The sequence below is a fragment of the Capricornis sumatraensis genome, chromosome 1 (genome assembly GCF_032405125.1).
Source record: "Capricornis sumatraensis isolate serow.1 chromosome 1, serow.2, whole genome shotgun sequence".
Classification (NCBI taxonomy): domain Eukaryota; kingdom Metazoa; phylum Chordata; class Mammalia; order Artiodactyla; family Bovidae; genus Capricornis; species Capricornis sumatraensis.
The window spans coordinates 91,511,880-91,522,907 of record NC_091069.1 but is presented as its reverse complement, the minus strand read 5'-3'; the positions used below and the strand labels follow the sequence as shown (position 1 = coordinate 91,522,907).

General features: G+C 38.3%; 1 protein-coding gene across 1 annotated transcript in view; it reads left to right on the top strand.

Annotated features, from left to right (window-relative positions):
• The first annotated feature begins 287 nt into the window (after positions 1-287).
• SLC30A6 (solute carrier family 30 member 6) overlaps positions 288-11,028 on the top strand; it is a 41,753-nt gene continuing 31,012 nt past the window's right edge. The window contains exons 1-4 of the mRNA XM_068973127.1: positions 288-320; positions 4,420-4,506; positions 9,632-9,716; positions 10,703-10,745. Of these exons, the coding sequence (XP_068829228.1) occupies positions 318-320; positions 4,420-4,506; positions 9,632-9,716; positions 10,703-10,745 (218 nt within the window). The 5' untranslated portion in view covers positions 288-317. The remainder of the gene's footprint in view (positions 321-4,419; positions 4,507-9,631; positions 9,717-10,702; positions 10,746-11,028) is intronic.

Below are 11,028 nucleotides of genomic sequence, written 5' to 3'. Positions count from 1 at the left end.
ACGTAGCTCAAACCGCTTCAGGACTCAAAGAAATTCTTCTAGTTACAAACAAATTGCTCCTAAACCTAAAGACCTCAGCTGGCGAATCTGCAACCAGACCTCCGCCAGCTTGGAAGAGTCGCTCTAGCCGCCGCCTTCGCCTCTATGGAACGCAGCGGCAGCCGGGAAGTGGGGCGCCGGACCAGAAGGCCAGTGCACGCACTTCCGCCCCCCGCGTCGCTCGCAACCAATCGGCCTCTGATGTCCACGCCCCTTCCGCTCCAGGGGACTACCAGCTCCCAGAGCGTCTTCCGGTGGGAGCTGTGCCGCTCCTTATCATGGTGAGTTGGCCAGGGGAATGAGGGTTTCTTTTGTGATTCTTATTCTCTCTGGTTCCGAAGCGGCCTAAAAATGCTTCAGCTGCCCAGAGGAGGGGTCGTCAGAATTATGCTCGAGGTCCCCGGAAGGAGCCTCTAGCGTCGGAGAGAGTGCCCTCAGAGCTCTGATGCCGCCTCGCTCCCTCACCCGGTTCCTCTGCCTCTCGGGACCCCGGCATCGCTCCGGACCGACTTTTTTGGCTCTGATGAGGACTCCTCCCTGCCGTAATACCCTTGATATAGAAATAGAAGTCTTTGCTGGTGTCAGTAACCACAACACCGACAAAAGATCTGAAAACAAGTCCACAGCAGCAACGACCGTATTAGTGATGCTTACAGCAGTGATGATAACGTTGCATTAATGAACAGCATGATTAATAGGCTATTGAATCTGACGCCTCACTCAACAAATTGGTTTTACTGAGTGCAGATAGCCGGATACAGCACAACTTTCAGAAGGCCAAAGATTGGCGAAAGTCAAGGTGTCGGTCGTTCCTCTTACTGCAATTTTTTTGGTGCGTTTGTAGATCCCAGTATACCTTAGGGCTTTAGGAATGTGGTGTTTAAATTTTGTTAGACAAGTTAGTTATTTTATTCTTTCATAAATCAAGTATATAGCTCTCTGAATTTTATCTAAGGGTAAGCAGTGGATTGTGATTTCAATGTCAAAAGAGTTACACACCATTTTATCAGAAAAATTTATGGATTTCTTATTGATAGCCTGTATCATGTTTCTGTGTCTAAGCATTGTCATTCCGTTTTTTCCTTGAGTGGATATGGTGGAAAAAATCTTATTTATCTACTGAAATATTTTCTAAATTTCTTGTAATCTTTCCTTTAAACATGTAGAAAGTAGGTAAAAGTTTACTCTTGCATGACCAAATAGCCTCTGTGTTCAACATCAGAACATTCACCACTGTATAGCAGAGTTAAGTTTCTAAAACTTGACCGTAACAGTCCCTTGCTTAAAATTCTTCCTTTTTTTTTCTTTAGCCCACAAGCTAAAGACCTGTTTAGTATGGCAAGCAAAGACATCTGTAGTCTATCTTCTTACCTTTGCAGGTGTTTTTCACCCATACATACATATATCCATATTCCAGCTACCAGGAACAGCTTGCGGATTGTGCTCTAAGAATTAGACCTTTGTACTGAATTTATATGTGCTGTTCTATCTGCCAGAATTGTTCTCCATCCCTTCCGTGTCTTTTAGTCTCTTTCCTGAGCCTTTCTGTCATGTTCAAGGTCCTATTAAGTGCCTCCTTTAGGCTCCTATGAGGCTGCTTTTTACCAGTAACATCTGTAGCCCTTACCAGACTGTGTTACGATTGTGTATTTACTTGCTTGTCTTTCTCACTTCCTAGGCTATAAGTTCTTTAAGAGCAGAACCTATGTTTTCACTGTCATATTCCCAGAGTCTTTTGTACAGTGCCTGGCCCAGAGGAAGTTTTCAATAAATATTGTTTCAGAGAATGATGAATAAGTAACCTTGGCAGTAAACTTTTATATTTGAAACATTAGTAATAAGGGAAATACTAGCATTTAAGTTTTATTTTTAAAATTGCCCATTATTTATTTTAATAACATATACTATGTGCAAAGCATAGTGCTGTCTTAGAGAATGTTAGGAAAATATAGCCCTTGTCATTGGTGAAGTTACTGAAAATGAACTTACCATGCAAGATGACAGTATGAAGGCTAGCCTGTGGTGAATTACAAAGCAAATGGCATTTAAAAAAAAAAAAAAAACCCTGTCATTTAAATAACCTTATATGGCTTCTTGTAGGAAGTGAACCAGTGAACTGAGTACTTTGTCCCTTTATTCCAGTCTCTTAGTCTACTATTCATTACTCTAGCCTGGGTGAGGAAACAGAGAGGTCAGATAACTTGCTAAGTGCTACAGGGCTGTTAGTGCCTGGGTTAGACCAGTCTGACCCTGTCACTCTAGAATTATCAATATGATCATGAGACGAGTACACCAGTACAGTGGAAATTGAGGAGAGCAATTTCCTCAATAGTGGAAATTGAGCAAGAGAGAAAATGGAAAGAAACAGGCTAACTCACTGAACACATTGAGTTCCAAGTTGTAAAATTTGGTGTTTATTTTGATAACAGTGGAGAGCCAATATAATTTTAGAGAGAGTGACATTAAGATTAGGGTATTTGTAGTTGTTCCTTCACTATCAGAATGGCATCAGAAATGGACGGCTGCCTTTTGAAAAGGGAAAGTGAAGTCACTCAGTCGTGTCCGACTCTTTGTGACCCAGTGGACTGTAGCCTACCAGGCTCCTCCCTTCATGGGATTCTCCAGGCAAGAGTACTGGAGTGGGTTGCCATTTCCTTCTCCAGGGGATCTTCCAACTCAGGGATCGAACCCAGGTCTCCTGCATTCCAGGCAGACGCTTTAACCTCTGAGCCACCAGGGAAGCTTGATTGTCTTAACCTGAAACTTAAAGTAACTGAAATAATTTTAAGTGAGCTAGAAGTTAGAAGGTATTCAAGGATACCAGTAGTAAGCAGAATTTATCTTTAGGACCAAAATATCCCACTCATAATTCTTTAAGAATAAAGTATGTTTGTTAACATTAACATTTATTAACATCTTGGATAAAAACAGCATATTGTTCCTTTTCAACTGAATTGATTTATTTAGCAGAGCCTTAGGTTATTCACATACACTGATATTTATTTGGGTATCAAAATTGGTAATACCTTTTTCTTGATGCTTTATTTTTACATTTTAAAGTATATCTTTAACTTTTTATTGTGTAAACTTTCAAACATGCAGAAAAGTAGAGAGAATATCATAAAGTCCCCATATAGCCATAACTTGGCCTGCACAGTTAGCAACATTTTGCTGTTTTTGTTATACCACATTTCTAGCACTCAGCCTATTTTCTGCCTTCACTGAGTCTCAACACGACTAATGACATGTCAAACTTAAAGAAATGGAATATATCATTTTATAGCTACTGAGATGTTTCTAAATGCTACCTGTAATGGATCTGAAACTTCACATTTTTTATCTGTTAACTCCCATTTCCTCTGCTCTCTGTGAAAAGTCAGTCTTTGAGTCAAATTGGCCAACTTTAATGAGATAGAAATGCCGTGTGGTATAGTGACTGTGGCCTTTACCATCTAGGAAAATGTTTTGTTAAAGTTGAAATCCAAATATTTAAGTGCATGGCAGTTAGTAGTCAAGTTATTGTGTATGACCCATTGAAAATTGTGAAGGATATTTTTTCTATAGAAACAATTACTTTACCTTTGTAATAACAAAGATCTTCAGTTTATTTTTCTTGGGTTTTCTTTCTTATACATGAGTTTCTTCAAATGTTCTATTGTTTTATATTTGAAAACTTAGATGGAGAAGTATAGTAAGGACCCATCTTTGCCTTTTTCCAAATACCATTTATTGAATAAGCCATACTTTCTCCTACTGATGTTGGATACTGCCTTAATTTCAGGCTAATTTCCTATATGTGGTTGAGCTCTCCTTTATGTGAAGGCTTTCTTACACTGTTTCCTGAACTTGAGTGGCAAGTCCCTCTGTGGTCAGCACTGCCATGTTCCTTCTCTGCTAGTACCGTACTGCATACTAGCAGGGACCCTGGAAGCTAGCTAGATGTCACATACTTTGAATGCCTAAGAGAGAAACTCAGAGGTTTGACTGTAATAATAGTTGCCAAACTTTTCATATATAAAGCTTTAATTAGGTAAATGGTATAATTTCTTGGAAATTAGAGCTACTTGCAGACTGCTTTTCCAGTTCAAAATTGCTTAGGCAATCTATTTTAAAGCAGAGGTTTTGGTCCTGAGCTAAAACTCCTAGGTTTGAATTCCTGCTCAGATGTTACTAGCATTGTGTACTTAGTTTACTAAAAATTATTTCTACCACATAGATTATTGTGAATCTTATATAGATAAATACATGTAAGGTGTCTAGAATAATTGCTTGGCATGTATCAAGCATTCAAGAAATGTTAGTTGTGATTTACTATATCACAGGAGTGCAGAAGCTTAGGTACTTAAATGCTGATTTGTATATTTTTTGTTTACTTTAAAGGGGACAATTCATCTCTTTAGAAAACCACAGAGATCTCTTTTTGGCAAGTTATTACAGGAATTTAGACTTGTAGCAGCTGATCGAAGGGTAAGTTATTTTTATTTCTTAATTCTAATTTTATTGTATCAACAATATTATAAAGTTGAAAAAGGTAATTTCTAAGACAAATATAAATCACTCTCAATTCATCACAGTGTTTTCATTTTTTTTGTTGGATAAGTAATTTGTTAATATAAAATCACAGCACTTTAGTATACAGTTGTTATGCCTGGGAGGAAACTCGACTTTGATTAGTTTTTTTTCTGATTTTAAAGAGTTTTGAAGAAAAATTGTTTGGTGATTGCCTTATGTTGTTAGTTTTTTAACAAATTAAGTGGATGTGGTTTGAACCCATGTTTTCTCATTTTGAATGTAAGGTAGAAAACAAGTTTTCTCATTAAGGTAAACTTTGAGACTATAAATAAACAATCGGTACCCATTTTGGTCACCAATGCAGACTTTCTAGTTATTATTCTGTTTTCATTGTTCTCATTACTGTCTCATTTATACTGTAAGTTCCTTGAGGGTAGTGACTCTGTGTCTCTTGCTCACATTTTTAATAAAAGTATAAAATAAAGTTTTAAATAATGCTAGCTTTATGTAACATAATAAGCAGAAACAATAATATTGACCATGTCTTGTGATACTAAAGACTTCTTTTCTTTGTTTTTTACCCTTTTATCTCCTGTTTATAAAACCTTGGGATATCATCAGAAGCCAGTAATCCTAGTATTTGGAAATATTCTCACCTCTAGATGTTAAACTTTAAGAGCCAAGGGTAGAGAACTAACTCACCTACTTATGTATCTAGTCCATTTAGTATGCTGTCTTGAGAACAGATAGTTATGATGTTGATGGAAAACAACTCTATTGCAGAAGTAAGCAGGAAGTTCTTTAAGCATACTTCAGTGAAGCACAGTATCCCTCAGGATAGGTAGTAGGAGCAAAACTGATACAGGAGCACCTGGATTGTACAGATAACCTCTATCATAATTTAAATCTGAAGAGATCCACCTGGCTCATTGCTATTCATTACTTCTCCTGTCTTAGTTCGTAGTGATTTCATATTTCATGTGAAAGATCCTTACCCCTCAGTTCCTCACCACAGATCTTGTCCTGTGTCTGTCTCAACTGCCCACTCCTATGATCATACCATGCTGCTGCTGCTGCTCAGCTGCTAAGTCATGTCTGACACTTTTGTGACCCTGTGAAGCCCACTATATGTCTATGTCCAAGAGATTTCCCAGGCAAAAATACTGGAGTGGATTGCCATTTCCTTCTCCAGGGAATCTTCCTGACTCAGGGATCGAACCCGCAAGTCCTTCTTGGCAGGCAGATTCTTTACCACTGAGCCACCAAGAAAGCCCGCGCATGCCATATGCTTTATCATTCACAATAACTGTCCTCCCATTGTCTCAGTTATAAGCATTTTACTCATCAGTCACCGTCTCTTGTCTTTCCAGTTCCCTTCTCTTACCGGGACCTCCAATTCATTGACTCTGCTGTGTTTTCACTGTTTTTTATGTCTCTTATTGTCAATTGCTTGCCTGTCAATTTAGATTCTCTGGTCCATCATTTTCATTTTCTTGCACATGCCTTCAACCCCTCTGTTCCCATCTTCTGTCTATCATACTTTATTGGCAAATCCTCAACTTTATTAAGTCTTACTCTACTCTACCTCATGCAAGCAACTGAGTGTAGCCTTAAACACAAAACTGTACTGACTGGTCTTACCTTGTTTTTTGTTGTTGTTTTTAAATTTTTTTGGCCACACCATGCCACAGGTGGGATCTTGGTTCCCCAACCAGAGATTGAACCTGTGCCCCCTTCAGTGGAAGCACAGTCTTAGCCACTGGTCCACGAGGGAAGCCCCTGGTCTCACTTTAAATTCATGATCAAGTATGCCATTAGCGCTGCCCACACTGTATCTTCCTAGTTTATTCAATTTCCCACGTTCTTAAGTGACAGTTTGATCCCATTTTCTTTCACTTCTATCCTCAAACTCCCCAAACCTTGTTCATCCTCACTCTAACCTGTTGCGTCTTGCTTCCTGTTTCTCTGAAGGAAAAGAAGCAATCAGGAGAAAACTTCTGCTTCCTGTCATTAGCACATCTGCCAACACTCTGCCTTCCCTCCCATTTCTTTGAATGAACTGTCTGATCTGCTCCATAAGGCCAGTCCCTCCGTTGTTGCCTTACTCAGAGCCAGTGTTCCTAGAACCATTCCGTCTTCTCTTGCATTGTTATTCCTTCTTTAATCTTTCTCCTTCTCACATCATAATTACGTGCCATAAATACCACTCTCAGCTGCTGCTTCCTTTTTCTGCTTGCTTTTGAAGCAAAACTGTTTAGAATTGTCTTTACTCTCTTTGTTCAGTTTCTCTTCTCCCTGTTTCTGTTAAGCAAAACCAGTGTAACTCTAGTCCCCACTTATCCCCAGAAACTGCTTTTACAAGTACCTAATAACCTCTGTGTTGCCAAAAGCAATGGTCATCCTCATTTCCCATTTTATTTGGCCTTCAGTGGCATTTGAATTAGTCTTCCTCCTTAAAGCATTTTATTCACTTGGACTCTGAACTGCCACCCTTGATTTTCTTCCTAGTTACTTCTTGAAAGTGTGAAAGTATTAGTCACTCAGTCATGTCCGACTCTTCATGACCCCGTGGACGGTAGCCTGCCAGGCTCCTCTATTCATGAGATTCTCTAAGCAAGAATACTGGAGTGGGTTGCTGTGCTCTCCTCCAGGGGATCTTCCTGACCCAGGGTTCGAACCCGCGTCTATTATGTCTGCTGCATTGGCAGGCGGGTTCTTTACTACCAGCGCCCCCTGTGGGGGCCCACTTACTGCTTAGTCTTTATTTTTCAGCCTCCTTTGTTACTCCCCTCCCATCTTTCTGACTTCCGAGTTTGGGGTGCCCAGGACTTAGAGAACTCTGGCCTCTATTGTTTGCCTCATTCCATCTTGGTGACACTTTCACTACCGTATGCTGGTGACCCCGTATTTATATCTCACCCTCTACCTTCTTCCCTGCCTCCAATTCCTATATATAATGGCCTTCTCAACATTTTCACCCAAATATCTAATAGCCATCTCAAATTTAGTAAGATCAAACCTGAACTTTGATTTTCTGTCACTTCTTCACTACATGGCTCAGGCCAGAAACCTTGGAGTCACCTTTACCCCTCTCCTTCCTTCACTCCTCATAGCTGTTTTGTAAGTAATTGCCAGCTCTGTCCCCGTAATACCCAGAATCTGACTCTTCTAACACCCACCTTCCAAGCTACCATCATTCCCCACATGGTTTATTGCAAGCACATTCTAAATGGTCTTCCTACTTTCATCCTTGCCCCTGTGCAGTATATTCTAGGTTGAGAAGCTGAATGAGCTTTTTAAAATGAAAGCTAAGTCACTGTTCCATCTCATCTTTTCCTAGCATACATGACACTACGTAATGTAGCCCCAGACTTACTCTCACCTCTCCTGTCTAGCTGTCCTCAGCCCCTCTTTTATCTCAAAGTATTTGCACTGTGGTTCCCATTTTCTCTCCGAGATGTCTGGATGCTTATCATCTTCGCCTCTTTCAGATTTCTGGTCACATGTCACCTTATCAGAGTTCTTTTCTGACCACCCTATCTAGATTAGCAGCTCTTTAATATCTTCCATTACTGTGTTCTTAACTATGCTTTATTTTTTTCTTCCTAGCACTTATCACCACCTGACTTTATATATTTGCTTCTTGTCTGTCACCCCACCTGGATTATAAGGTCCATGTTTCATTCACTGCTGTATCTGCAGTGCCTCAAATAGTATCTGTTACAAAATAGATACTCAAATTTTGATTAACGGCTTGATTCGGCAGTAGAACGGCATGTATTACATGCTTTATCTGCCTCTTCTGACTGTTACTGAATCCCTGTCCTGACTAGGCCCCGTGTCCTGTCATGTCCTCATTAAGCATACAGTTCCTCGTCCTGTTAACCTGTCATATCAGTTCTCAACTTTCTAACATCCCCATGTCACCTGCCCTTCTGGTTTTGCTCCTCCTTGAGGAGGAAGTTCGAGAATGGTGTCTCCCATAAATTCATGCTGGTAATTGTTCTTCTTTTTGATGATTCAGTAATGTATTCACCATAACAGATATTCTGAAGATTTTTTCTATATTTAAGTTTCCAGTTCTACTTTACCATATGCCTTAGTTTTAGGAAATGGCCTTGTTTCTTCCTTAGATTTACAGCCTGTTACCTCTGTGCTCCATCACTGTCACTTCTTTCTTCCTTATGATTTCTGTCTCTTGCGTTACCTCCTTATCCTTCTCACTTCTGGTGGTGGTCTTCCTTTCTAGACCTACAGCTTTCATCTGTATTCTAAAACCATCCTATCCCATACCTTTCCCATACCTTAATTGACCTTAGCAATTATATATTTAAACTTAACATTTCCAAATAACAACCTTTCCACTATTTCATCTATACTTTGAAACAAGTGTTGGTCTCCCCGTGTAGGGATTGGAGCAGAACAAAGTAAAAAACACTTCACTTGATCTCGTCTTCCTTTATTTTTAGAATGCTATTCTTCCTTCCTCTGACTAGATCCTAGCTGTTTCAAGGTGTATCTCAAATCCTCCCTTTTCTGTGAACTTCTAAACTGTGGTAATCTCCTTTTTTTAGCAGTCCTGTTTCTTATGACTTATTTTGTAAATAACCAAGCATTGTTCTGTTTTTGGTGGGTGGATGGGTGGGGTAACTTTTTTGATGTAATTGCAAGCTTACAGAAAAGTTTTAAGATTGGTATAAGGGATTCCCTTATACCCTTTATTCAGATTCATCAGTTGCTTTATATTTTGCCCCATTTGTTTTATCACTGTCTCCATATACATGTTTATAGAGTCAAAATTATATTCAAATGTCATCATATTTTCTCAACTATTTGAGAATTTATATATCAGAATTTATTTTCTCTTGAATAATTCCCCTTCTTGAATTTTTTTAGGTTTATATATTATAATAACTTAGTTGATGAATTTTTGGGGAAGTTTTAGAAACTATAACCCTTCAGTTTTTTAGAACAGGTTGTCCTTATTCCTTTGAATATTAGAGTATGAATCATAAAACTTGAGTGGACCCAAAGAAGTTTATCGGTGTTGTACAAATAAGAATGATTTTCCTTTTCACAGTCCTGGAAGATACTGCTCTTTGGTGCAATAAACCTAACATGTACTGGCTTCCTGCTAATGTGGTGCAGTTCCACTAACAGTATAGGTATGTCACTGTTCTTATTTTTATATTTAATTATTAATTTCACTTTTATTGTTCTCACTTTAAATAAAGGTATGTCTTCCTTAACATGGAATATATTATTCTGAAATATAACTGGAAGATTTAAATGGGGGAATCTATTCCAAAAGTACCTCGTTATATTCTGTTTTGGCCGTGTCACTTGGCATGTGGGATATTAATTCCCCAGCCAGGGAGTGGTCCCCTGCTTGCTGCAGTGGCAGTGCAGAGTCTTAACCACTGCCAGGGAAGTCCCTCACAAGTACCTTGTAAACTGTACAATTTGGTTCAATTGCTAGGCATTATTTAAAATGAGCTTTTTCCAAAAATTTAAATCTATTTGAAAAACGGAGGTTTCTTTTTATTTTTTAATTGAGATACAGTTGATTTATGTTATTAGTTTCAGGTGTACAGCATAGTGAGTCAGTATTTTTATAGATTATACTCCACTCAGAATTACTATAGGGACTTCCCTTGGTGAGGAAGCTATATATTAATACATTTGTTTGTTTTATTTTTTAGATTTCATATATAAGTGATACCATATAGTATTTGTCTTTCTCTGACTTATTTCCCCAACCAGAATATACTCTAGGGTTTATCCATGTTGCTGCAAATGGCAGAATTCATTCTTTTTTATGCATGAGTAATGTTCCTTCCTGCATGTGTGTCTGTTGATGGACACTTGGGTTGCTTCCATATCTTGGCTACTGTAAACATATCTTGCTGCTGTGAACATGGGGTGCATGTATCTTTTTGTGAGGTATTTTTAGTGTGATAGATTAGTTCTTCAATTTATGTAGTTTATAAATAAGATTTTGAGGTTTATTGAGTTTTCCTTAAAAAGTAAAACCTCTTAATATCTTTCTTGTGTTTTTAAAAACTTCTTATATTTTTATGTGCCATTATCTGTTGTATTTACTAACCATGGATTCAGTAACATTTTAATGAGTCTTTCTGTTGTTTTGCAGCTTTAACTGCCTATACTTACCTGACCATTTTTGATCTTTTTAGGTAAGTTTTAAAAACTCTCCTTAATGTTTTGAAGCTTATATAGAATTTTTCAATCAACTATACTTCATGTAAAAAAAAGAAAGAGACGTCTAGAAGACTTCCCCGTTGTTTTACTCCTGGCCTTAATTTGTGGTTACATGGGTGGTTTTTTTTTCCTATTTGTTAAAATGTACCTAGGTGCTTTATGCACATTTCTGTATAAATGTCCTATTTTGAATAAAACAGTAAAAATAAAAGAAGAATTTATTGCACTGGATGTATGAAATTTTCTTTAATTAAAGGA